A 27,994-nucleotide genomic window follows, 5' to 3' on the forward strand; every position below is an offset into this window, starting at 1 on the left:
ACTGGACTTTTCATAATGATAGAATTTATAAGCAGAAACTCAGTACTTATTTCTGCCCATTATTCCGTTTTTGTTGCTGACTTTATATTTTCTACATAGGATAAGTACTCTGCGATAATAATTTCTTCATCTTCCAGCGTTGAGTCAAGATAATCTTCTTCATGTTCTGGAATATCTTCCAATATTTCATTGACAGCTTCTGTCTCCATATCTTCATCTGTTGAGGCACTAGAGGCACCTGCAACAGAGGGGTGTGGGAACAGCTGAGGTGAGGGGGAAGAGGAGAAAAAGGAGAAAATGCCACAGAAAGTTGGAAGGGACCCCCAGCGACTTCCACAAAGCCCGGCCGCGCCCTCCGGGCAGCCCACAGCGCAGACCAGGGCCTACGCCCAGGAGGCGCGTCAGTCCCCACGCCAGCTCGTCACGCCCCTCCCCCATCAGCTTCCGGTTAGCAAGCCTCTCTCAAGTCGGCATTCGAGACCTCAGACCTACCTGCGGAGTCGGAAGGGGACATGGATGGTGTCGATGAACAGCCTTCCAGCGAGAGATGCACGTCAGGAGGAAGGCTTCCTCCGTTGTGGGCGAGGGTCTGAGCTGCCAGCTGGACGTTCCCCCTGAACACTCTCAAGGCAGCGTCGGCTGCTGCCGCGTCAAAGCCCATATACACCAGCTGGGGGAGGACACAGGGAGGGGGCAGCCGCTGCTGACGGCCTCGGCTGCACATGGCCGACACCCGTCCACACCCCTAGCCAGAGCCCGCCCCCGCCCCCACCAGGACGGCCCTAGCGGGAACACGTGTTGAAACCCATGGCACACATACAGCGCTGCCCTACTGTGCGCACCGCTCTTTAGCACCGGTGTGCACACGAGGCTGCCTGGAAGGGACCGAGGAAGACACGAGCCAAACGTGCCAGTGCCCAGCCATAGCAGGCTTGTGGGCCGGCAGGGAAGTGATAACCCTCGCCACTAGGACCGTTAGTCAAGCAGTCACAACATACTAGGTGTACTACCAGGGGAGGGAAGATGTGGACAGAGTCGCCAGAGTGACGTCTCTTTAGGTCACAGGCAGAGAACCGGGCTGAAAGAAGCATGTCTGGTGTGTAAAGTACTGTATGCACACACAAGGAGAAAAGCCTAAGAACTTCCAGTTGCTTTCTGACATCCTGTTCTTGAAGGAAATGCCTTCTACTCCACTTCCACCCACTGCAACTGCTGCGTGCCTGGCTGGCCTCCTGGGGTGGGCCTGAGTCACGCCTGGAGCCCCGTCCTGCCGCCAACCTCATCACCCTAGGCAATCCCACACAAGGCTGTGCAGGTGGAGGGACACGGATCCATCCTGACTTACTTGGTCGATGTTTTCCTGGGAAGGACTTTCTTGATGGTTGTTGGTTTCAGGATCTGAATCATTCAACCACCACATCTGAGGATTGCTGAGAAGAATCTACAAACACACAGGGACATGCTTTACTCATCACGAACACCTGCTCACTTAGACAAACCACCGATTCTGTGCTAGGCAGACACGACCAGGGGACACCCCAACACGCAAGTTCAGGACGCCGCAGGGGGACCAGGCAAAGGGTGCTGAGAAAGCAGAGAAAGGGGGCCCCGAACGCAGACATGGGGCGGGGCGGGGATGCTGGTGTTCAAAAGCTTCCTGCCCCAGGTAACATCTGCAGCATAAGCAAGGTTAGCCAGACCAAAAGATCCCTTCTGAGGACCCAGGAAGGCACGACAGCGCCCGGGTGGGAAGCTACCAAGGCAACCTCAGCTGCGTTAGGGCTCAGCCTCCGGGGCGACAGGCCACAAAAGGCTACACACGCCAGTGCTTCTCAGGCAGTGCAGGGCCAACCAATGTAATTTCTCTTTGGAAAGTGTCACGAGCTAGATCTCACATGTCGTCGAGACGAGCATAAGAGTTCTTTTGACCCCTGATTTTCATATCACACGGTGCTTACTCAACCCTAAAAAAACCCCGTTGGGAATCTTCCCTTTAAACACTTCCGTACTGGTGGCACGCATCGATGCACGACTTGGTGCAGTTCAAACCTGCCGTGGTGCCCCACCGGTCCTGCACACATTCAGAATTCCCCGCCTTTTATAGTTCTCCAACGCGAGAAACCAAACTAGATATTCAAATTTGTTTATCAATGTGTGTATGTGTGTATATATATGTATATATATATATACACATATATATATATTTACGCGTATATACGTCTTTGTACATATATTTATATATATTTACATATATATTTATTTATATAATATATAGGTAAACATTTACTTGTGGAAACCTCTGGGGAACGGACAGGAGGTCTTGAGAATAAAAGGCAAGGGCAGGGCAGGCTCCAGCAGGAACCCCTCGGCAGGGCGACAAGGTGACGCCCGCCCTCCCGGCCTCAGCCTCCGGCAAGCACAACCCCGGCAGCTCCCCGGGGCTCCCGCTCCCCTCAGCGTGCCCCAAGTCTGCCGTAGAGGCGCCCCCCAGGGGCGTGATCCCCCACAACGCAGCTGCAGCCCCGCCCCCGACGTGCTGTGCTCGCACACGGCGACCGCACTCCGCTGTGTTCTGTCTCCCCAACACTCTGTGCTCCCTGAGGTCAGCGTGTACTGACTGCATCAAGAAACAACACGATATTCAAATAAAACATTTTAATGAAAAGAAAACTATACTGCAACTTTCATCACCGTCCCCTTCCTGCGTCCCTGCCAACCCCTGGTGCTGCAAACAGAAACCTCACGCAGAGTTCTGCCCCACGGACGCTGCTCAACAGTGGGCGGGCACTGAGGTGGGGTCTGTCCTTCTGGCCCCGTCACTGGGTCCGAGAACGAGAACGGACCCTGAGATCCATACCAGGACTGGGGACAAAGGCCCTGGGAGGGGGGCTCCGTGTGCCGCGGGGGACACGGGAGAGGAGGTCAGGGGAAGAAGGGGCCCTGCGGCCACACCAGGGGCGCTCAGGGCAGGCCGAGAGGCCCCGGGGGACGCACTACCTTCAGGGCTTCGTCCAGGTTCCCGCTGGCCTGATGCAGGGCCTGCTTGGCCGCGTGAGTAGAGTAGCCCATTCCTTTCAAAGAGTTTATGTTCTCCAGCCGGCGTCTTTTCTTCTCTTTTTCCTCTTTCCTTATTTGGGCCAATTCCTTTAGGAAAACAGCAAAGTCACCGAGTTGGGGACTGGGATTCCGTAGGGAGACCTCTCGGTATGCTCTGTAGGATTCTTGGGGTCGATGGGCCAAGCGAGTAACAAAAGGGGAGTGAACCGCTCCGCACGTCTCACCCAAGCAAGAGCATGAGGGCTGCAAGGGCAGGGGGCACGCGCTGTCCCTGGGGCAGGGCCCGTGGGGGTAGAGACCTCCCTCCAGGCCCGGAAGACAGTGCTGCTTAGTCACCGCCATCCCGACCAGAACAGGCCACTCGGAACCAGGGAACTCATCGCCGCCAGGCCAGAGAAGCGGATGGACCCTCTCTGGGGGGGTGGGGGGGTGGGGGGGGGGGTGGTACTTCCTGGCCCCTCATTAATCCCCGGGGATCTTGTTAAAATGGTGGACTCTGAATGGGGGTTGGGGGCAGTGTCCCAGGTGACCGCAGAGCTGCAGACCCGACCCACCCCACTCCAGGCAGCAGGGACTCAGATGCCTCCTAGGGCCTATTAGCCTATTTAAAACCTCCAGAATGGTCAATGTTAGGTGACAAAGGTCATCTAGTCCCACAGTTCTTGACCCCGGGTCTCGTAAGTGCCTACTGTTGCCGCGAGAGTCTGAGAAGGGCTGTGGAGAGTTCTAGCCTCTTCTCTCCCATCCCAGCCCCACAGAAGAGCGTTCAGAATTTTTGAAAACAAATGTAATTTTTAAAAAACGGATTTTGCTGACAGAAAACAAAACAAGCTAAAACAACTCTGAAAAGCACTAGTTTAATCCAACCTCATCATTTTGCCAATAAGAAGACAGAAAATCTCTAAAGAAAGTTAAGTGGCCTGCGGACCAAGGTCACAGTTGACTGCAGAGCTGGGGTGAGGGCTTCTGCACAATTCTGGACATGGCCAGTTCTCACCCAACACAGAGAGAACAGCGGAGAAGATGGCTCTCTCTCCTCTGTTAGGTCTGTTCCTACCTCCGTGGCTCACCCAAAGCACCAAGTGCCCCCCATCTTCTTGCACATGGGGGGGCCGTGGCCTCATCTCTTAGGAAGAAAGGAGTCCTCACGGCGCAGCCAGAAATTCCCGCAGAGTCAGCAGGAGGACTCACAGAACCGAGTGACTCCCCCAAACACCCCTGGGGACAAAGGCGTTCTTAAACTAAATTCCTGTTTCAAAGCGGACAAGGTGCCGGTAAGCACCTGCATCACCAGGAGCATCGCGGCAGGCCAGCCCCCTTCACCTGGGTTCATCTGTTGTGAGTCCCCCACCCCAGCACTGCCGCGGCACCCCGCACAGGCTGAGGCCGGGCCATCTCACCCCTGCTCCGAGTCCCACCCGATCAGGTGCCGGTGCCCCTTCCTCGCCCCCCCGGCCCCCACGCCCCCAAGCTGCCCCCATCCTGCCGGCGCCACAGCCACGCAGGCCAGCAGAGCGATTCCGTGGCCCTCACGTTTCCACCTTTGTTCGCACCTCCCCGCCACCCAAGCTGCCTTCACCCTGCCCATCACCGCTTCCGATTTCGGCTTCTTCCACTCGTATTTCAAAGGGCTAAGAAGGGGCGCCTGGGTGGCTCAGTCGGTTGGGCCTTCGACTTCGGCTCAGGTCATGATCTCACGGTCCGTGAGTTCGAGCCCCGCGTCGGGCTCTGTGCTGACAGCTCGGAACCTGGAGCCTGTTTCGGATTCTGTGTCTCCCTCTCTCTCTGACCCTCCCCCATTCATGCTCTGTCTCTGTCTCAAAAATAAACAAACATTAAAAAAAAAGGGGGGGTGGCTAAGAAACGTGCGTGGCGTTGGAACCCAGAGCAAGACGCAGCCAGCCGGGAGACACGGGGCTCATGTCACACAGACCTGAGACTGAGTTGGAGCCTCACGGAGTTCTGTTTAATTACAAATGTCTACACCAGCTCTTATTCGTGTCGGTACACAAGAGGATACACAATCTTTTCTGACGTTTCTCTTTATACTAGAAACCGGAGACACAAAGCAGACCAACCGGAGGACAGTGGGCACTGCACCGTGTGCCGGGTACCCAGCCCAGCCTCCCGTGCGGAGCGGGCTCAGGGGCGTCGGGGGAACGGGGACATCCGCCTCTCCCTGCCGCCCAGCCCTTCAGCAATGCGGCCACCTCGGTGTCTGCTGCTTTGGCCCGAAGGGGAACCAGCCTGTACTCGGGATGAGCCCCGGGGAGGCCCCAGGAAGGGCTGTGGGGGGGGGGGGGGGGTTCTAGTGTCTTCCCTCCTCCGCCCCCACAGTGACTGCTTAGAAGGCAGCCAGTCAGCGAGCAGCTCGGGGTTGCTCGGATGATTCTGAAGCGCAGACCGAGCTCCTGGGGTGAGGAGAGGACCCTGACTACAAACAGTGGACAGACCCGGAAGCCAAGCTCTCCGCCCCGGGGGGAAGCCACTGGCCCAACTAACCTGAGGGAGACTCATGCTGCCTCTGAGCAGCGAAGCAGGCCAGTAATTTCCTGCCCAGAGTTTAAGCCAGTTTGGATTGGGGTTTTTATTGCTCTCAACCCAAAGCACCCTGACACATGTCTACCGGGTCCAAGAGTGAACCGGGTCAACCGCTCTGCATACACCATCTTGCCCTTGATTTTCTCCAAGGGCTTAGGACTTGGTTCAGTAAATGCACTACGGTAGGACTCCACTGTTCTTTAACATTTATTTTTGCTACTTATAAAGTCAGGAAGTGGTCATTTTTGCCCCCTCACAGTATCTCTTGGCTTTTCAGAACCTTTGGTAAAAACTCATCAGAATGCTGCTGTCAGATGGGCGTGGAAAGTGCATGAGAAAACCAGAGTCTTAGTTCAGGTTTTACCACTGATTTGACCCACAACCCCAGAAACATCAACCGCTGAGCCCCATTTTCCTCATCTGTAAAACTGATAATTATCTGCCCCAGCGGCCTCAGGCGATCACAGGCAGAACTGAATGACGTCATGACCCTGAGAATGTTTTTTATAAACTCTAAAGTATATACAAATGTAAGGAAAGATTATGAGAAATATTTTTCAGCGTCTCATTTTAAAATGCTGGCTTTCCAAATGCTAGTGAAATCTTACAATCAAAATTAACAAATGCAGTCTCAGCAATGCTTGCTTTTCTCCTAGTACTGAACTTGTTTATTTATTCATCTACTTTTAAGCCTTATCCCCAATGTGGGGCTTGAACTCACGACCCTGAGATCAAGAGCTGCACACCCTACCGACCGAGCCAGCCAGGCGCCCTCGTACTGAATAAGACTGTGTGAAATGCAAAAACACACAAAACTTAGCTTTTCCAAGTCTCTGCCTTTACCCACTCACTGACTTCTACAGCAAGACCCAACGGACCATGATCAGGAGGGCAGTCGGGCAGACCAGCAGACAGAAAGGTAGCTATACCAGCTGGGGTCTTAAAAGGTGAACCCAGAACAGCCCTTCAGGCTGGCTGCTGTGTAACTGGCCCACGGATCCACTCCCACTCCAGCACCAGGCAGGCCAGGGACCACACTGGGCTTTCCCGACCAAATACTCTTTTACTGAAAACTAGCATATTAGCTATGGTAACATGCCCTCCAGCTCCAAAATCTACTTAATTATTTTTGTTAATGTTTATTTTGAGAGAGAGAGACAGAGAGAGAGGGAGAAAGTGGACGATGGGCAGACAGCGGGGGAGGCAGAGAATCCCGAGCAGGCTCTGCACTGACAGATGTGGGGCTCGAACCCACAGACCGTGAGATCATGAGCTGAGCCGAAGTCAAGAGTCGGATGCTTAACCACTGAGCCGTCCAGGTGCCCCCGAAAATCTACTTATTTATAATTGTTCCAAATGATTATAGTTTTGTCCCTTCGCCTTCATAATGTTAATTGCTCCTATGACTTGACTCACGTTTCCAGCTAGAATGCCATCCCAAACTACAGCTACGGCTCCAAGGGAAAACAAAGCCCCCCTTTAAACTGGTTTCCGGAATTTACCATGGTAAGCAAAGAGAGAGAAAGAGAGCAAAGACCCACACAGACAGGCTACCTGGACAACGCACTTAGGAGCCGCAGCAGAAAATAAAACTGAGGAAACCACGCTGCCTGAAGATGAATTCAATTAAATGAGACAAGTTTCTCCTGTTTCTTCCCAGTCCGAAGTATAAAGAGCTCCTTGTTGTTAATAACTACCATGGAATAATCTTTTTCTCTTCCTTCCAATCCAAGAGCTATAGCGTTTTGGAAACAGGCTTACTATTGCCTCGAGTTTCACACCTACGCAAAGGCGAGCCCGTGTCGCCGAGACCACGTTAAGGTACCTCTCTGCGGTTGGTAATGTGGGCAGCCGCGTGGTCCACGTTCCCGTCACATGCCCTCAGGCCAAGCCGGGCCTCCTGGGCAGTAAATCCCAACTGCAACAAATTGTGAACTTTTGATGGATCAATATATAGCTCTTTAAAGAGTTGACGTGCCTGCAGACAAGGAAAAAATACACGAATCATTAACTATAACAACATTAAAGCTGAACACAAGGCTAAAGCCTGAAAGAAATTAGCTTGTACCCTATGTGATTGAGGGCTGTGTCAGATTTTAGATAAAAACTCTTCAACTCTACCTGTCATCAACTAGCTCGAGTAGAATACAGATCTCTACAGATCCCACGCTGTGCATGTGATGTATCATAATGTAACAGAAGGCAACAGGCCTCTGGAGTATCATGGGAGGGGCCGGTATCCACTATCTCCCCCATTTATGTAATCAAATCCCCTGAACTGGAGCTGTGCACATGGCATTTCTCACCCCCTCCTGCAACTGGGTGTAGCCAGGGGGTTAAGTCCCGGCCAGGGGCACGGAGCAGGAGTGACAGCCCCAACTTCCGGCCCTTCCCGAGGCCGCCCTGGACTCTCTCTCTTGCCCCCTCTGCTGGCTGGAAGGGGACTGACAGGAGCATCCTTGGCTGCCGCACACAGGCTGGCGGAGCTGCTCTACTGACCCCGCCTGCTCACCTCTCCACTGCCAGATGGCAGACAGGCATGGAAACTTCTAGCCAATTACAGCCACTGTCTTGTTGAGGTTTCCTTATCACAGCATCTCACCTACACCCTAACGGATACGTTTGTGGTATGTACGAGGCAGAGAACACGGGAGATACATGCATGTCCTTTACAAGTCACAAACTGCTGAGTTTATGAAATACTTAACTTTGGGGGATGAAAAAAAAAAAGGTAGGTGAAAACGGTTACCACTCTGGAGTATTCACTTTCTTACCTTGTTGAGATACTCACGAGCCTCTTCACCGTTTCCACTGTGATAATTTCGGATACCTTGAAGCAAGTAAAGTCTTAAAAACAGCACCTTCTCTTTCCCACAGTTCCCCTAAAATTATTGGGGAAGAAAAAAGAATAAAATGGTCTTGTTTCTAATTACAGAGCTGTAATGTTCACCCTTGTAATCCCTTTCATCCCCACAGGGGCAAAACAGCGTAACGAAAACGTTTATTCCTCCTGGAGGGGAAGGAAGTACACAAAAACCCAAACCAGGGAGGTTTTATGCTGCCCTGAGATTTCCAAGCAGAATTCTGCTGACCTGTGGAAATCACCTTAGGAAAATCCTATTCAAATCACAGTTCTTGAGCTGTGACTCACTCGTGGGAACTGTTACCATTCAAAATGTCTATTTTTTTCCTGCATTTAAATCTTCCACGAGACTCTACTGAACACAGTCACCAAGCTCTCTTGGTCGGGGTGACCATCAGCGGGGGTTTTGTGGCTGGAAAACTGTGTTCCTCTGGCTACACACTGAGCAGCCCACCTTGTAGAACATTTAACCACCCCACCGAAAAAGCGCATAAAACGAGCACCATGCATGCGACCATCAAATCGCCTTTTGGCGGCCATCTCCAACAGGAATATTTAACAGGAATGCAGCTCAAGTTCTAGACATGGGCTCAATGATACATAAACAAAGTACAGTAACATACTTTTATGTGGACCAGCCTCTGATGGTTTTCTCCGTAACAATTTTTGAAGCATTTCTGAGCCAAGTTTAGTTTTTTTTCTGCGTCGTCAAGGCATTCCAGTTGTTCCAAGCGGAAGTAACACCACACTATGTCCAGCTGGAGCACTGCATAGTTATCTACCGTATCCAACAGCTCCCTGCAGCACTCACTGGGGGGGGGGGGGGGGGGGGGGGGACAGCACACAAAGGGAGCATTAACAACCTTTTCTGAATTTCTGCAAGTCTTTTCCAGGTTTCGCTCTATTTCCAAAGACCGGCTGCTCTAAAGCACAGACCCCTATGTTTGCGAAGGGAGCTGTATTTATAAGCTGAATCCTCCCATTGGGGAAAAAGCAGTTAGGGCTCAGGAATAACGGTCTAATACCATCTGCCCTGGGCATAAACACACGCACAGCCTTGCTGTGCCGGGAAAGACGTTCAGCAGGAAGTGGAAATTGGGGTCACCGTGTCAAAACCCGTCAGCAAACATGAGACCACCATGGTTTAAAGCAAAGGTTTCCAACCCTGACTCCAAATCAGAATCACCTGGAAGTGAGGAATTTTTTCTTTTTTCTTTTTTGTTTTGGTTAATACTGATGCTGAGACTCCATCTACATCAAGTTGTAATAGAAACGTCTGGAGATAGGGCCTGGATGCTGTATGTCGAGTATCTCCCTGGGTGATTCTAACATACAGCCAAAGCTAAGAACCAGTGCTTTAAAGACACACCCAAAAAAAAATCACTGCTTACTGGGAATGCCCCAACTGGTGAAAACAAGGTATTCATATGCAATCACAGGCAAGGTGGGAGGAAAAAGGATCCAGAAAATGCCAGGCTCTAAAAGCTTACGGATGTGGGGGCCCAGGTACAGGCTAAATGCTACTCTGTAGCTGTCGCAGCAGGGCTAACCCCAGGTCCAGAGAAAGGGAGAAAACAAGACAATGATATGTTGACAAAGATGGACATCAAGATTATTTATTTTAAATGTGATTTTTAGAAATTCATCATGCAAATCCAGACCTGAAATCTGAACCTCCTCGTCGACAAGGAAGGAAAATATTTGGAATCGTGTGTTACACCTAGACAAACTTGGGGGGCGCCTGGGTGGCTCAGTCGGTCAAGCATCCGACTTGGGATCTCACGGTTTGTGAGTTCGAGCCCCACATCAGAATGCTTCGGATTCTATGTCTCCCTCTCTCTTTGCCCCTCCCGCTCACACTCTGTATCTCTCTCTCAAAAATAACATTAAAAACGTTTTTTTTTAAAAGAGAAAGGTCTTGGCTGTTTGTTTTCACGGGTATTCTATCAAAAAAAATAAGATTGCTCTTGTATCAAACTGCAAAGTCCAAATGCCCTCAAGCTTCCCACCTTGCCCATCAAAATCTGCCTGAAGAAAAGAAGAAAAACCCATGAAATGCGATGGCGGCATTTACCCTTTAAAGCAGGAGTCTCCTAAGTGGAATGTCAGGCCTCGGGGGTGCGCCCGGGACAGTCTACATGCGTATGCAAGAGAAATATGCCAAAGCAGGCTTCTCTCCTCTTTGCGAAGGTTTGGTAACATACGCACCGTATCTTACACACGTGCACGTGCAGCTGCATGGCTGGGCACGGGCACTTTTTTTTTTGTTTTTAATTTTTTTTTAACATTTATTATTGAGAGACAGAGAGACACAGAGCATGAGCAGGGGAGGGGCAGAGAGAGGGGGAGACATAGAATCTGAAGCAGGCTCCACACTCTGAGCCGTCAGCACAGAGCCCGACGTGGGGCTTGAACTCGCGAGCCCTCAGATCATGACCTGGGCCCAAGCTGGAGGCTCAACCAACTGAGCCACCCAGGCGCCCCCTCTGGGCAGGGGCACTTTCTCAGAATGCCTGCTCAGCCTGAGAACTTGCCTTTGAGGGAAGAGGGAGGATCTTATGTCCAAGGTGATCTTACTTTCTAGACTCCCTCTGTCTCTGTGACAGAAGATTATCCTGCCATCCCTAAGAAAGCAGGGGACATTTTGTCACAGTTTTCAATATCTTGTATGTGTGCACAGGCTCATTCATGTTTAATAAGCACGAAGGGCAAGGGCAGGAACTGCCTCATTTCAGGTAGGCATAGAAGCCTGTGTACAAGTTCAAGCCCAAACGCAGTACTGTGCAGCATGAAAACAAACACCAGTCTCACAGCTGAGAAATACATTTCATTCTTTTAGTTTTAAAAACAACACTTTCTATTCATAGAGAGGCCTATAAGAGACCACAAAATCATTGCTTATATGTAGTAATTCTGAGACTCTTAGGCCTATTATTGAACCTGATTGGATCCCTCAGAAAAAAACAAAATTTTCAAAGCCTTGTATCAAATTGTACCATAGAATATATTTTTATTAATACCGCTTCAGCTTGTGGTTTTAGCGGCTTTCACAATCAGCAGTCAAAAAGTTCTCATGTTAAAAAACATTAATTGAAATACCTAAATGAGCAACGTTTATTTAAATAAAGCCTACTGAGCCTACCTTTAGAAAAATTAAATCCCATTTGGGCTGAAGTCAGTTACTTAACAGAAACTTATTCTGTTTGCCTTATGAGTTCAAAATTTTTATGTAAAATAAAGATACTAGTCTCAAGAAACGTAAGCTAAGCGTACGTATCTCGTTTTCTTTCAGGGAAGGTTGGCTAAGAAGTCTTTTTTATCACTGGCCTTAAGGAACCGGATCACAGTATGCCCTGGTGTAGTTTTTCCATAGTTCTTTTACTTAGGATTCATTATGGTCCTTTTATCTGGGGGTTTACGGGTTTTCATCAAACTGGGAAAATTTGGGGCCTTTTTTTTTTTTTTTTTTTTGTCCCAGCTGCCTTTTTCAGGGCCTACAATTATCCACAAATAGGGTCATCTGAGGCTGCTTTATAACTTGTGGATGATGTGCCCCCCCCCCTTTTTTTCTTTTTTTAGTCCTTTCAGCTTCCTGTTGGATCATTTCTGTTGCCTCACCTTTACGTGTACCCATCTTTTCTTCTGTGGGGTCCGACGTACACTTAATCCCACCCGATGCTTTTCACCTCAGACGTGGGGTTTTTCATCTCTGCAATTCCAACGTGGGTCTTCAGTGTGTCTTCCAGGGGTCTATTTAACATGCTCCGTATGTTCAGGAAGGTAAAGGACAGACCGTCTTAATGGTCTAGTAACCGTCTTAATGTCCCCGCTTACTAATTCTGTCTTCCGAGTCTGTTTCCATTGACTGGGTCTTTCTCCTTAGTGTGGGGTTCTGTTTGCTTGCTTCTTTGCAGGACTGCTAGTTCTTAACTGGCAACTGGATGTTTCTGTATTGCTGGAAGTATTACTGAGCGTTGTTTGAGAGGCAGTTACTTGAAAACCACGTGATCCTTTTAAGGCTTGCTTTTAAGCTTGGTTAGGTGGGACCACAGCAGCCCTTGGAGAGAATTTTGGCCTACTGCTGAGGCAATACCCTTCTGAATTCTGTGCGACGGCCTGTGACCAAAAAGATTCCCACTGTGGCTGGCGGGAACGCAGATTATTCTCGGCCCTCCGAACTCTGAAGACTGTTCTCTGTTCCACTCGGGCGGGGTTTTCCCCTGCCTTGGGTAGTTTCCTCACACGCGTGTCCTGATCGTTACTCAACAGAATACTCCAACGAGACCCGATGAAGCTCTCTGACATCCTCCCTCAGGCAGAGGCAGCTCTCTCTCCTCTCACATCTTGGCCTCCTTGGATTCCTGGCTTCGACTCCGGCGGGACCAGGAGGCTGCATCTGGGTTTCTCCTCCCTGCACTGCAGTCTAGAGATGCTCTGGGCAGCCAGCTGAAACAATCACAGGGCTCCCCTAGTCTGTTCCTCCACCTTAGCGACTGCTGTCCTGTACTGCCCGGAAACTCGAGTTTTCAGACACCTGGCCCAAATTTTCAGTTGTTTTCGGTGACAGGGTAAGTCCAGTCACTGTGACTCCATCATGGCCCAAAGCAGAACTCTCACTTGTAGTTTTAAACAGGGGAAGAAACTACTCGTGGTCGTACTACCTACCATCCCTCCAGATGTAGAACAGAGAGCTGGGACGGGACTTTTGGCCACCATGAAGGTGGGAAATCATCACGTGGGAAAAGAAACAACACACGCACATCCCTGACGTGTGTCAGCGCTCGTCTCTACCAGGAGGAAGCACTCGCACCCAACGTGTGCCAATAAGGTAGCCCAAATAAACAGAGCTTCAGGGAAAAAGTGTCATTCTCTGCTGAGGCACTGGCACTTATTCCTGGATTAGTATACCTATTGCTTACTGAACACGTTAACGTACTGTGAACTGGAGATACGGTTATTTTTATTCAGGGGTTCCTGGAGACCCGAAAGTCATTTCAAGGATTTATCTGGGATAAAAAGATGAAGAAAGGCTCATGCAGACAAATCAAGGTCAACCACGTCTTGGTAACTGCTGAAGCTGGATTAAGAGTGTATAGGAATTCACTATACTAATCTTTATGCGTACTTGAAATTTTCCTAACCAAAAGTTGCAAACAATTATGGAAGGAAACGAGAAACCGTATCTGAGTTTGAGGGACCTAACTTACCGCCTGCACCGTGTCTAGTCGAAGAAAATGAAACCAGCATAGAAGCAGAGACCAGCAGAGTAAGAAAACCCGAAAGGCACCAAGCCCTCGTTCTAGTTATTTTCAGATTCGCCTCCTTCTCCCAAATATTCGAAACAACAAATCCCCTTTCTTAAGTCAGTTTAAATTGGGATTTGTTCACTTAAAGCCCGAGGATGCTAGTACGTTTGGCAAACCGTAAACATCTGTATTGATTTTCTTGACGTGTACGATACATCTTGGGGGAATTCGTCAAAATGGGGGAAGAAATTACCCGAATGTTGTTAACTTCGGACCATTCTTAAATCTCAAGTCTAATTTTCAAATGTTTCTTCTTTCAGGATTATAGTCTCTCAGTGCCTTTTGCCATTAAGAGGAATTAGGAATCCTTGAGAAACGGCTGCTTCCTGGCCTGGGGCAGGGAATGGGCAGGAGGCGTCTGGAACACCAGAGACCAAGACCGCTGGGATCAGGTCAAAAACATGAAAGACAGCCAGGACCCACTTGCTGGCCAAAGACGGTCAATTTAAAGCACTGAGGTTTGAAATACATCGAATGTGTTAAAGTCCATGAGTTCACACTGATACTTTAAAAAAAAAAAAAGAAGAAAGAAAAAGAAAACCCAATTCACTGCTGATATCCCCTTTGGAGAATTCTAGGAAGCCGCTCATTTATTCTGAAAACAAGAAAACAAGAGGGAAGAACCGAGCTTTTTATTCTTTCTGTACAAACTGTACCTGACTGTAACCCAGTTAGCTGATGAGGAAAAATATTTCTTCCCAGGAAAATCCCGGCAATAAATGCAGGAGGTATCACTGTTTTGCAGCCCCTGATAAAACAACAGATTTGGGGAATGATCATCAACATCCACACCAAAACCACGAGGGGAAAAGCTGATGGGGCCTGCGTGACGGATGGGGCAGGCTGCCGACGCATCACAAAACCCAGACCTATGTCCTGCATGCTTGCCGTAAGGACAGTAAGTGCGTATGTCTATAAAATTCTTCACAGGGAAGACCTTCCTTAAAACCGGAAGACCTTCCTTAACTGGGAAATCTTCCTTATAACTGGTATTCACCAAATACAAAAGCGCCTACCAGAAATATTTGTCAGCATCCAACAGACATGGCAAGGCTATTCCATATTCTTTTCTTTTCAGGAAAGCTCTGCCCTTCTCATGATATCCCATAGCTAACATAAGGGCCTAGAAAAAAATACGGATTTAAAAAAAACATCACTTTAAACTATAATAAAACAAATTCTATTAAAAGCACAGTATGTCTAAAGAAATCAAATAAAGATTAAAAAAAACAATGACAACAAGATCACAACTGAATCTAAAAGCCGAAATTAAGAAAAATATAATCAATGCTTTCATTTCATCAAAATGCTGAGATCACTCAATTCAATGTGACTGATACGGTCACAGCCAGCACCTGCCCCCTTTGTTTCCAGCAGTTTATTTTAGTACCTGGTGACTTAGATGGATTTCTAGTACTCTCGAAGACTGAACGCATAAAGAAGTAACCAGAGATGCTTGTTTGTATCCTTTTTAGAAAACATACTCATTTCACTTTCTAGTCTTGACAAAGTTTTTTCTGAACTGTCAACTCTAATATTTCTAAAAAAAGTTTTCTTTATTTTTGATTATTTTTTTACGTATTTATTTATTTGGGGGAGAGCACAAGCAGGGGAGGGGCGGAGAGAGGGGGATGGAGGATCTGAATGAAGTAGGTAGGCTCTGAGCTGACAGGCTGACAGCAGAGAGCCCCCATGTGGGGCTCGAACTCCTGAATCGTGAGATTGAGACCTAAACTGAAGTCAGATGCTCAGCTGCCTGAGACACCCAGGTGCCCCTCTAAAACAATTTTTAAAAGGCAATCCAGGGGCGCCTGCCTGGTTTGGTTAGTAGAGCATGTGACTCTTGGTCTTGGGGTCATGAGTTCCTACCCCATGCTGGGCATAGAGCTTACTTTAAAAAAAAAAAAAAAAAGTAATGCAGAAAATGCTTTAAGTTCATTGATATTTAGATTTGAGTTTATAATTCAGTCTTGTAAATGTTTTCGGAAAAGATCTGGATATCGTCATTTAATGTAAGAGAGCTGTGGCGAATAATCACCAACATTTAAAAACAAACACCGATCAATCCACTGATGGCTACAAAGCCCTCTTCTTAAAACGTGACTTTAATCCTTCACTTTCAAGGGAGTAATTCATATCGTGAGACCTACACAAACTTGTCTTTTAAAGACGGAAAAATTAGGGGGCGCCTGGGTGGCTCAGTCGGCTAAGCTCCAACTTCGGCCCAGGCCACGATCTCACGGTTGGTGACACACAGCCCCGCATCGGCCTGTGAGCTGACGGATCCCGTCTCCCTCTCTGTCTTCCTCTCTCTCTCTGTCCCTCCCTTGCTTGTGCTTCCTCTCAAACATAAATAAGCATTAAAAAAAAATAAAGACAAAAATTAAAATGGACTTGGCCCACTGTCATTCTAGCTCTTCTTTCTAAGAAGGTCCTGGACTCTAGCTCTCTCATCTCGGGGTCGCAGCTGTAGAACGCTGCCATAAAAGACCAGCTTGGGTATGTTCCAGGAGACAACCACCTCCTGCCTATTCCAAGCTAGTGAACACGGAAAGGGGGACTGGGGGACTGGGGTGAGATGGCAGAATCGCCTGTCAGACTCTTCCCAAGTTACAGAGCCCCCACCCCAGCCCCCGCCCCCCCCCCCCCCCCCCCCCGATCCATCCCTTAGGGGACATGGCCCTCTAGTGAAAACACCACATCAAAGCTACCACTGCCCTGGGAAGCCACTTATGCTGAAGGCAGTGCGTCACATTACTCAGGAATGTTCCAAGTCACCGCCGCGGGACAGTGCAATCATGCTGTCCCGTTCCACTGCACTGAAAATCACAGGGTGAGTCCGCTGTACCCAGGTGCTCACCATATGGTGACATCCCGTTTATATGCTCAACCAGAAAGCTATTTCTAATCCTTTCTAATAGTCCAAGATAAAAGAACTAGCAAACCACTTCTGTTCTGGACAGCCAATCGAAGCGCGAGCCACAAATTTCTATAGTCCTTACTTTTCTTTCTGAAGGGGGAATTCTGATGGATCTGCCCGTCTGGTTAGCTATGTCTAAGTACGGCGTGGTTTCTGGATCCACCACCATCTCAGCTGCAACAAAGCCGAAAGGAACCCCGTTAGTTCGACGCTAAAAAGCAGTGATGGGGACACTGAACTACTAGACCGTGGGGCACAAGAGCCCATAAGAACGGTGAGCCCCCTGCCCCTCCCCGCCCTCCCCCCCCAGGTCTGATCTGCCACCGCCTGTAAGACCCTGAGTGAGATAAAGAGCCCAGAGTGCTGTGTACCTCTCTCCGCCAAGATCTCCAGGCCTCTCTTGGTCCTCTGGATTCTTTTTTCTTTTAGTTCGGCTTCATTTTGCTCTTCTTCTTCAACCTGGAAGTTTTTCCTCACATCCTCTTCAGACTGTTTCAGTTCAAGCACCATTGCTTTCACGTTGTGTGTCACTCCTTGTTCTTCAAGAGTTTTCCCTGCACAAATCGGAAATGCTCATTACGAAAAGAGCCACTGAAGCTGGAAAGCGGTCTATTCTCCGTGTCCCTACGTGAGCTCTTAAACCTGCCGGAGTACTTGCGAGCCACTGCGCGACGGACTTGGTGACAGAACGTGTAATTCAGCTGCTGCTAGGCAGGGGGTAAAAGCAACTGGTGAAGTTTCCTCCCCTGTAGCTGGACGAACCACACACTGGGTTCGCAGCAACGGGCGAGAAGCCCCGGTGCAGTGGGGCACGGCGGGAGATCTACGGTGGCGGTTGAAAGCAAACCTCCTGGGTTCTATCCCTTTATAGCTCTGTGACCCTGAGTAAAGTGCGTATTTCCTAGGACCCAGGTTCTGCACACATAAAATGGAAATAAAGCTACTGGCAGAGGGACGTCTGGGTGGCTCAGTCGGCTAAGCATCCGACTCTGGGTTTCAGCTCAGGTCATGATCTCGCGAGTTCGAGCCCCACGTTGGGTTCCACACTGGCAGCGCAGGGCCTGCTTGGGATTCTCGGTCTCCCTCCCGTTTGCGCGCGCGCTCTCTCTCTCTCAAAATAAATAAACGCGGAAAAAAAAGTGGCAGAAATCAATGAACCAGAATAAAAGAGCTTATTAAACTAATCAAAACCTGGTTCCATGAAAAGGTAATCAAATACACAAACCTAACAAAAACTAAGTCAAAGATGCAAATGGACCACCATCAAAATGAAGAATAAACACACATACATACAGATTTTAAAAGAATGAAATATTATGAACTATAAACACACAAATTGGAATGTTTTTCTGGAAAACTCCAGTTGGATTTTTTTCTTAAGAAACTCGGCAACCATTCTAATGTAGAAAAATATAGATACACCAATGGCCAAGTCACCTTAATAAAAAAGAGCCAAGGGGAACCTGGGTGGCTCAGGCCAACTTCAGCTCAGGTCATGATCTCACAGTTCATGGGTTCGAGCCCCACATCAGGCTGTCAGCACAGAGCCTGCTTTGGATCCTCTGTCCCCCCCCTCTCTGCCCCTCCCTGCTGGTTCTCTTTCTCTCTCCCGAAATAAACTTAAAAAAAAAAAAAAAAAAGAGCCAAGAAGGGGACTCCTTTTACCAGATTTTAAAACTACAACAAAACCACGGTAATAGAACCCTACGGGTGAAGGTGGTCAAAAGGTAGAAACTTCAGTTACAAAGTAAGTCCGTCCTGGGCTGTTTGATGTGCAGCCTGGTGACTACAACGAACAATACTGTGTTTTATATTTCAGTGTGGCTAAGAGAATAAAAGTTCTTCTCACAAGAAAAAAAAATTAATTACGTGAGACGACAGATCATCGTGCTCGTTCCACAATATATACAAACATCGAATCATTACCCTGTACCCCTGGAACTCATATAATGTTACATGTCAATTACACCCCAACAGAAAACCCTCTATGGTTCTGGCCCAGGAATAAACCTATAGGTCAAAGGAAACAACAGGAAGTGCAGAAACAGCGATCTGACAAAGGAGGCACCGAAGGGCAGTGTGGCAACGGCAAGATAAGTTCGATCTTTAGCCTTTAAATATAAAGGGGGCCTCTGGACGGATTACAGACCTCACGCAGATTAAACTAATACAAGAAAATGTAGAAAACTGTGTGGCCCTGGGGTGGGGGTGGGGAAGTAACTATTAAAACACAAATGATAAGGTGGAAATTGATGGATTTGATAACGACGAAATCAAGGATTTCCAACCCATGAAGAATACCACAAACAGCACTGTCACAGAGATGACAGTGAAAAGCTGTCTATGACACCTGCAAGAGACAACGGGAAATGGCTCACGGAGACGCTGGAAAGGAAGCCTAGGGCTGTGTGCAGGCTGTGTTCCATCAAGCGAGGATGTGAACCTGACTCTCTAAGCCAGAAGAACTTACTGGGAGCAGACTGCAGTGCCCGCCCAAACTGCTGCAACAGCGAACTGGTGGCCCAAGTCTATTCGTGCCTCCTTCAAGTCCATCTCCCTAGGGCAGCCAAAGGGACCTTTGAAACCCAAATATGTCGTGCCGCACTCGCCACCCCCCTCTGCCCCGCCCCAGCATCCATGGCTTCCTGCTTCTGTTAGGAAGAACATTCTAACACTGCACAAGTTCACAGGGCACAGCAGCACTACTGATATCGTGGGCCAAGTGAGTCTGTCATGGGAGCTGTTCTGTGCCTGATCTGATGTTGAGCAGTGTCCCTGTTCTCTACTCCCTATGTGACAGGAGCACAAGCCCCCACCCGCACCCCACAACCAAGTCATGACAACCAAAATCGTCTCCAGACATTGCCAAATGTCCTCTGGGTGGCAAAATCGCCCGGCTTGAGAACCAGTGCCACCACCTTTTCGCTGTGGCCTCTGCATCTCCATTCCTTAACATTTCCTCAGACCTGTAATGAGTGTCTTTCTTCCCACCAGCACAGAACAGATAGTAAATGCTGATTAGAAAACTTGCTTTCTGCTCTACATGCTTATTTTAGCGAACACTACGACGATCAGTTTTAGACTGTGTCCAAGAAAGCCGCTAGAAATTGGTGAACAGAAAAAGAGGGAGAAAAAAGATGCAGCGTCATTACATGAACCCGATTTAAAATTGTGCACTTTGCCATGACATACCTAGTTGAAGCTGTTTCTTGTTGATGACAATTTTGATGTAATTTTCTTGAAATCCGAAGGTTTCAGCTATTCTGTAAAATAAACCGGTACCCGCTGCAGGCCGTCAATTTGTCATGAGCCGTTAAACAGAGTTTAATCGTGACAGCTATTTCATACATTCCACTCAGAAACTCTGGTATTTCGATTTACTGACTCACAAACATCACTTTGTGGTTCCTAGGTGGTTATGTGAGACTGTGTAAGAGGCCATGTCCTTTTTAAAACTATCTCTTTCCTCATGGTGTGGAGACCACTTGGGCGGGACATCCATTTGAAGAGGAGGGCCCTGGCTGCATGTCAGGAGCAAATTCATTCTCTACACCTTCTGCGGACTCCCTGGAGGAGTCCATAATAGAGGGGTGCTCCCAGCAATCTTCTGTGCATGTGTGCTGAATGAATGATGCTTCCTGAATCCATCCCTAACGGCCCTGGTATAGACCAGAGGAAATGAGAAAAATTAGCTTCACAAACAAGGACTGGCTAGCCCTGGAGGTAGTGAAGACACTGACCATTTAAAAATCGAGAAGTGGATGACCTGACCAACCGGGCCTCAAAAGGTAAATTTCACTGGCCTGTGACGGGTATTTTTTCTCTTTACAGATGGGCCGACAGCCTGAAATCGGCTAGAACACCTTGCTGAATGTCACAGCAAGTTATCAGTGCGCGAAGAAATAAAAGTCAAAGCTAGTGATCTGGTGAATATCAAGTTATTTATATCACTCGTTCGCTGATTAGGACACGTTGGCCAGTGCCGGTCAGGTGGCAGGCATGGCGTTCCCACGGACCTCAAGTTCCACTGAGAAATGAAGGCGAGTGGTGCCAGTCTTGAGTTCTTGCTTTGCCCTTAACTGGCAGTGTGAGCCTGGTCAAGTTCTGCGGCCTCGAGGCCTGTTTCCCTTCCACTAAGCGAGCATAAATAACACCTGCCCTGTCTCTCTTACGGGACTGTCACAAAGGATCAGTCAAGCTAATGTAAAAGGGCCGAGAGCAGCCGGGGCGCCGGGCAAACAGATACTTACTTTGACCTCAGTTCTCTGCCACTGATGTGCAATCGGGTCTCCAACAGGTTTTTCCTATCCTGTTTTAAAAAAGGCAAATCAAAGAAAATGTACTTCAGTGTGACACTTTTTGGTGCTAATACTCTGTCTATAAAATCAGGAAGGCTGGTATCAGACGATGTTGAGGCCTGAAATGACACGTGCCTAGCCAAGAAGCTACTGAACATGCTGACCCTGTGACCTGGATGCCCTCAAGGGGGTGGCAGCGTGCACCTGAGGCAGGGCTCAGCCTCCGGCGGGAAGTTAGATGTTCAGAGGGGTTTGTGATGCGTCTTTACTCAAGGGAGCTGGCCTATGCGACACAAGGACCCAGACCAGCACCTCCAGCACTGCAGCCACCCTCAGTGAACAAGACACGGTGCCCACTGAGCAGGGAGTGGCAAGACATGATCTCGGAACCTCTTCGTTCTCCACTGGCTGGGCTTCTGAGGAAAAACTGCGATCAGCAGGGAAGCCTACGAGACCATGCACATCTGCTCAGGTTGTACACTCAGCTTTCTGACCGGTGAGCTGGTTTCCCCGGTGCTTGATTCTAGCAAAGAGGAGCCCTGTATGTGTGTGGATATATATGTGGATATAAATATGATATATAGATATATGTGAACTCATGAACTGGCATCCTGAGGTAGTTACATATGTCATTTTCTTTTTCTCATAAAGCTCCTCGTTTTTCCTAGAAATGTGTTAAAGCTTTAATGAGATAATTTACATTTCATAAAGCTCACCTGTTTAAAAGAGAAGTCAGGGGTTTCCTGTATGCTTGTGAAGTTACACAACCGTTACCGTAACCAAATGTCAGAACGTTTTCATCATCCCCTCCAAAAAATACCGTAATTCACACCCCCAATCCCTCCCTTTATCCCCCAAGCCCCAGGCAACCACTGATCCAGTCTCTGTCTCTATGGATTCACTCGTTCTAGACGTTTCATATGAACGGAACTGTACAATGTGTGGCCTCTGTGTCTGGCTTCTATCATGTTGCTAAGGTTCAGCCGTGTCACAGACGTGCCAGGACCTCATCCGTCTTCACGGCTGAGTAACATTCCTCCGTGTGGCCACCCTCCCTCGTGGATCGTTCACCCACTGATGGACACGTGGGCTGTTTCCACCCAGGAGCCAGAGAGGGCTCTTCCGCGAACACAGCTGCTACAAACCTTCACGTACAAGTTTCCGCACAGACACGGTTTTCTGGAGTAAAACTGCTGGGCCCTATGGTAGATCTGACGCTTATGTATTTTCAGATCTTCTGAAAAGGATTAACACTGATCAGTCCTCAGAGGCCAGCAACCTTTGGGTACCCTGCCTCAAGAACCTTTCTGGACTTGCGCTACTGAGGACATGGCCCTGACATGCGGTGGCCCCGCCTGCATCACTGTGGCCCTGCTGGAGCACTCAGTCCATCACACTCTAACTCCACCAGCACAGAGAAGAGGGAGAATTCCCGACTGACGTGTCCAACTGCACACAGCTCGGCCAAAAACCCGAAGTATTCCTTTGATTCCCCATTATTTCTAAATGTTTGTCCGAACTGCAGAAAAGGTAAGCCATGTGACACATAGCCTTGTGACGTTTTGGAGGTCCGTGAGGGACAAACCCACCCTGTAAAAATGTTCCAGTTTGAAAAATCTACAAAATTAACTTGGAAGTTGATAAATATTCAACATGTTAAGTAACCGAAAAGAATTTTAACTGTGGATTGTAGTTTAAAAAAAAAAAAAAAAAAAAATCACAGGGCACTGGGTGACTCAGTCAGTTAAGCATCTGACTCTTGATTTCAGCTCAGGTCGTGATCTCACGGTTCGTGAGTTCGAGCCCCTCATCGGGCTCTGTGCTGGCAGTGTGGAGCCTGCTTGGGATTCTCTCCCCCCCTCTCTCTCTCTGCTCCTCCCCTGCTCACTCTCTCTCAAAATAAATAAATACACTTTTTTTTTTTTTTTTAAATCACAATTGATCACTAAGTTAACAAAGCATTGGTACCTATGTACTCATTTAGGGAAATTACTCACTTTTCTTAGTCGGGGAGGTAAAAATATCTCAATTGTAGCAATTCCTGTTGTTTTATAATTTTCATTTCCCGTGCCACGCTCAATTGCTTTGCAGCGTATTTCTTCTATTATCTTTTCTACTTCATTTTCACAGCAATCTAGCTTGTCAGAGTACTTCCTGGCAAGGTCCTGTGAAGCCAAATCAGAACACAGGTCAGTGTAGCACCGACTGCAGAAAAGGGGCGTAATACAGGACAGCGTGTGAAGGGCTCTGCTGAGTGGTGGTCAGCCCATCAGAGAGAAACCCAGACGGGCTTGACATCTCGAGAGGGAGAGAGGCTAGGAAGGATCCAGGTAAAACAAAGCGAAATAGAAACAAAGGATGGATAGGGCGCCTGGGTGGCTCAGTCGGTTAAGCTTCTGATTTCGGCTCAGGTCATGATCTCGGGTTAGTGAGTTCGAGCCCCGCATCCGCCTCTGTGCTGACAGCTCAGAGCCTGGAGTCTGCTTCGGATTCTGTATCTCCCTCTCTCTCTGCCTCTCCCCCACTCACTCTCTCTCAAAAATGAATAAACGTTAAAATAACAGTTAAAAAACAAAAACAAAAAACAAAGGATAGGAAAACGGGACCGAATAGAAGAAGTGTCAATTATAATGGGGATTATCCTGGGCTAAAAGAAAGGTGGGCCGTGACCTACGTTGACTGTGATACGTTATAAGTTACTTTAAGGAACAGTGAAGTGGTCAGCTCCACTGGAGGGGATAGAAAGAAAAAACAAAAACAAAAATAAAGAAAACATTCCCATTTTTCCAACTTGTGAGAACAAGTCAGGTGAAACTTAAATAACTATCTTACCAGAAAATTCTGAATCACTGTACTGGTTGTAAAACCATAATTTGCTAGAATGACTCAACAGAACTCAGAAGAACGCTGTACTCCCAACGATAGTTGATTGTAAAGGATACAAATGAGTGTTTAGGTGAAGAGGTACAGAAGGCAGAGCGTCAAGGGTCCGAGCGCAGGCGCCTCTAACCCTGAGGCGTTGGGGCGTGCCGCCCTCACAGCACTCGGATAGGTCTGCCAATCTGGAAACTTTCCAGGGAGTTCCCTTCTGAAGGCATGACTGATTGCGTCATTGGCCTTTGGTAATTAACTCAATCTCCAGCCTTCTCCCCTCTCCGAGGTTGGAAAGGGGAATGGAAGTCTAAGCTTCTAATCCAAGCTTGGTCTTTTTGGCCAGCAGCCCCATCCTGAAGGTATTACCAACAGTTGCCTCATTGGAACAAATGATGCTCCTATCACCTTTATCACTGGGGACACTCCAAGGGTTTTAGGAACTCTGCGTCACGTCCTGGGGGCAAAGACCAAATAGCTTTCTTATTCTGCCATACCTAGCTTCTGAGCCAAGAGACTGTAACAAGCAAATTCAGAAAAAGGTCAGAAAATGGGCTGCAGAAAACACAAAGTGGGGCCTGTCAGGAACAGGAAAAATAGGAAAACTCTTTTCTCCCAAGCGCATCCTTGCGTCACCACACGGGGCAATGTGATGCCCTCGTGACAGTCCTCAGTCCCTGATAAACATTACATTATTTGTCTTAGGGTACTCAGACTAAGAAGGCAGAAAAGGACACGCTATATTCCAACATGACAGAGTTGTATCAGAAATGATTAATGAAGGCGCCTGGGTGGCTCAGTTGGATAAGTGTCCGTCTACTGGTTTCGGCTCAGGTCACGATCTCGTGGCTTCATGGGTTCGCGCCCCGCACTGGGTTCTGCACTGGCAGCACGCAGCCTGCTCGGGATTCTCTCGCGCGCTGGCTCTCTGCCCCTCCCCTCAAACAACGCCATTTCTGACGTTGCCGAAGAAAGCGGAGACGTAATTCTTAGAAAAATGTATTTTGAACAAACGAACAGATAGCCATAGTATAAAAATAGCTGGCGGAAGGGAGCAACTATTCTATAGTGAACTATACTAGCAAGGAGAACTGAGAAGCAACCCAGCCGCTCCCCCTGGCCACACAACAGAGGCATCAGTACTGCCTCACCAGCAGGTCAAAATTAGTTCCCCGATTACCGCTTTTACGTAACACTGAAGGTATTAAAAACAGCATGTGCCTCGCAAATTAGAGAACACTCTCCTATGAATAAAATCTTATTAAACAAAAAGAAGCTTGTCAACTCCTAGTGAAAAGTGGGTACCTGCTTATCCCTAATGCTTTTGGTTAGGCCAAAAGTTACACGGTTACACCTGGCAATTTCCGGTGACTCCAGAACCTTATTCACCAAGGACACTTACAACACGGCTATTTATTTAGGTCTTAAAAGAAAATACCTTCAATGCCAAGCCAACTTCTTTATTTTCATCTGTATACGGAGGTTTCCAAAGTTGAATTCGGTCTTCCCTTAAAAACTGGGTCAGTTTTGCTTGGAGATATTTCTTTTGCGCCATTCTTGAAAGCAAAACAGTATATGAAGGATACTCCACACTGTATTTCAAGGCATTTTATAACTTACCTGTGTGGTAAGAAGAGCTCCCCTCCACTCCTTCCCCTCCTGTTTAATCTACATTACTTTTAGACTAGGTTTTAACTAGCTCCAGATTTCTCTTAGGTATTTTATACATACACTAAAATATACAGTTGCATGTTACTGTTACATAAAGTATGTATTTCCAAGTTGCTAATATGTAGCAAGGCTTATAATACTTTTCTATTTCTTAATCTCTTATTCTCTGATCGAAAAGATAAAATGAGGGGAAGGTGAATCCCTAAAGCTGTTAACTGTCATAAACAACTCAACAGAGAGTTTATACATTCTCTTGTACTTGTATTTTGCTGAGTTTAACACAAAGACCAACCACCTTGGAAGGGTGAACATAAAAGCCAGCTTGAACTGTGAACTGGCAACATTCCCTATAACTGAATTTTTTAAATACAAAAGTTTCACCAGAAAAACTGTATATATTTTGTGATAAGCACACAACAACCCATCTATGTGCACTGTTCAGATCGAACGCTGGTTGGATCATCATTTTACAGCCGAAAACACCCAGGCCCCAGGTTTGTACAATGACTTGACCAAGGTCACAAAGTTAGGCAGTGCCATGGCTAGCACTGGGATTTCTGCCTACGACACTAGCCTTTGCATTCTCGCACGCAATCCTTCACTGCTTATCTGTCTCGTGTATGTAACTAGTGTCCCCCAAAGAAACACCGGCCAGCGATGGAGAGGTCCACTCATCTCTCATGAGCACAGCAATTTGAAGGGATGGCTAAGGCTGCTGGAAATGTCAGCCGACCAAATTAGACAAGGAGTAAGAAAAGGAAAAAGATAATTAACGTCTGAATGACGAAGACAAGGTCCACAGAGTAAAAAAGTACATATATAAGGGTTAATATAATCTTGATAAGTAACTTTCTCTTTTTTTATGTAAGGCCTGTATTCCACACCCCCCGAAACCCAATTCACCTAATTTTAAATCAAGTCTGTTCACTTAAGTGTATTCCATAAATACATATCTTAAAGTTCAAATCTATTTTATATCAGTGTGGGGGGAAGAAAGAGGTCACCAGGATACGGAGGAGGAAAGGGAGTAAGGAATAAACACATCAAGGAGGGGCTTGTGCATCCGGGTGACCCACAGGAGAAACCCAGATTTTTAAGCATTTAAGAAACCACTTCTCACATGGAAAAGCATGCGTACTTATGAGCATTAGCTTTTCAAGCATAAATAACTCACACAACCACTGTATCTAGTTCCCTACTCAAATCTTCAGGAATTCTGAATAAAATATCAATGGGGGGGGGGGGGAGTGATCATTTCATGGGCTGCTTACTAAGGGAGGCAAGCTGTTTGTAAGGCCAGGTGCACAGCCCTCCGTGGCCCATCCTAGCCACTGCCTGATTAAAGGCCCAAAGGGTTTCACAAATACAGCGCGTGTCCCACAATCTACCCACTGAGCAAATCAACAGATGGCGGTCTGTAGGCACAAGACCTAATGTTTACAAAAGAATAGTCTGCTGTTTGAAATGTACAAAAATTTCAGTTATAGACAACAGAATCAAAGAGGATACGTACTTCACATCAAATCAAATCGTTTAATAAACCAGTTTTCAGTTTTAGCTGGAGAACTGAAAGTTTCACACGTGCCGTACAGCGTTTCACATTGCAGCCAAAAAAGCAGTGATGTATTTCAAGTATTTCTCAAGAAAACGGGGGAGGGAAGCCCAGAAATTCATGATCACTGCTTCAAACTGAAAGTGAAACGTTTTAAACCACGCCTTTAAAATTTTCACTTTCACTTTAGTAACGATCTATGCTACCTTTCCCCAGAGCTTTTCAAATACACATATGTACACGTATATTCAAAATACGCTACATTTGCTCTTAGATGGAATAATAAAAGATTCTTGTCTTAAAAATTAAGAGTAAGGGAAGGAGATGAGAAACGCAGAACCAGGTCGTCAGAGAAATGAAGAATCAACCATGTTTTCTCATTAAATAGCAAAGAAAACCTAGATGTGACTGCAAACACAACCCAAACGGCTTATTTGGAATAACAGTGTCATGTCTCAAGCTTTTCGTCTGGCTAATTAGATACATTTCTTTCTCTGCCCCCCGCCCCCAACAATACTCCACATATTTTTAAACACCCCCCCCACCACCCCGGCCCAGCCCAGCGCAGACCCAGGGCCGCTCGAACCGTCGGGTCCCGAAGCCCCGGCCGGCCTCCGCGCAGGGCGCCTACCGCCCGCCGCTGTGGCCGCGCCCCCGCCGGCCTGGGGATGCGTCGGGGTGGTGCCGGGAGCGGGGGCCGCCCGACGGCGCCGCTGAGACCCGGGTCGGGGACTGGACGCTCGACCGCCGCCGCCGCCTCACCTGCGCCACCACCGCGCCCGCCGCGACCAGCCGAGTGCCCGGATGCGGCGGCGGCCGCCGTTTGTTTTCATTCCGGGTGAGGCTGGCCCCGCCCCCGCCGCTGCCACCGCGCCACCCTCTCGAGGCCCGGAAGGAGGGTTGTGGGCGGGGTTA

At 48.0% G+C, this 27,994-nt stretch overlaps 2 protein-coding genes across 3 annotated transcripts in view; one reads left to right on the top strand and one right to left on the bottom strand.

The window, feature by feature from the left end:
• The window catches only part of WDR86 (WD repeat domain 86), a 31,299-nt gene extending 23,730 nt beyond the window's left edge, over nt 1-7,569 (top strand). Inside the window, exon 6 of one of the 2 annotated variants that reach the window (XM_027051272.2) lies at nt 2,276-7,569. In XM_027051272.2, the coding sequence (XP_026907073.1) occupies nt 2,276-2,617 (342 nt within the window). In that variant the 3' untranslated portion in view covers nt 2,618-7,569. The remainder of the gene's footprint in view (nt 1-2,275) is intronic. The other variant, XM_027051275.2, reaches the window with a different exon arrangement.
• NUB1 (negative regulator of ubiquitin like proteins 1) lies at nt 8-27,991 on the bottom strand. Its single transcript, XM_027051270.2, has 15 exons — nt 27,842-27,991; nt 25,295-25,412; nt 22,983-23,150; nt 20,938-20,996; nt 19,880-19,950; nt 17,059-17,241; nt 16,770-16,861; nt 14,784-14,890; nt 9,085-9,271; nt 8,373-8,480; nt 7,424-7,576; nt 2,998-3,144; nt 1,346-1,441; nt 493-670; nt 8-238 (listed from the first exon to the last, which is right to left on the bottom strand). Exons 1-15 carry the CDS (start codon nt 27,910-27,912, stop codon nt 60-62), a joined length of 1,917 nt encoding a protein of 638 aa, XP_026907071.1. The 5' UTR covers nt 27,913-27,991; the 3' UTR covers nt 8-59.
• Nucleotides 27,992-27,994: the final 3 nt, after the last annotated feature.

Source organism: Acinonyx jubatus, chromosome A2 (assembly GCF_027475565.1).
Source record: "Acinonyx jubatus isolate Ajub_Pintada_27869175 chromosome A2, VMU_Ajub_asm_v1.0, whole genome shotgun sequence".
Classification (NCBI taxonomy): Eukaryota; Metazoa; Chordata; class Mammalia; order Carnivora; family Felidae; genus Acinonyx; species Acinonyx jubatus.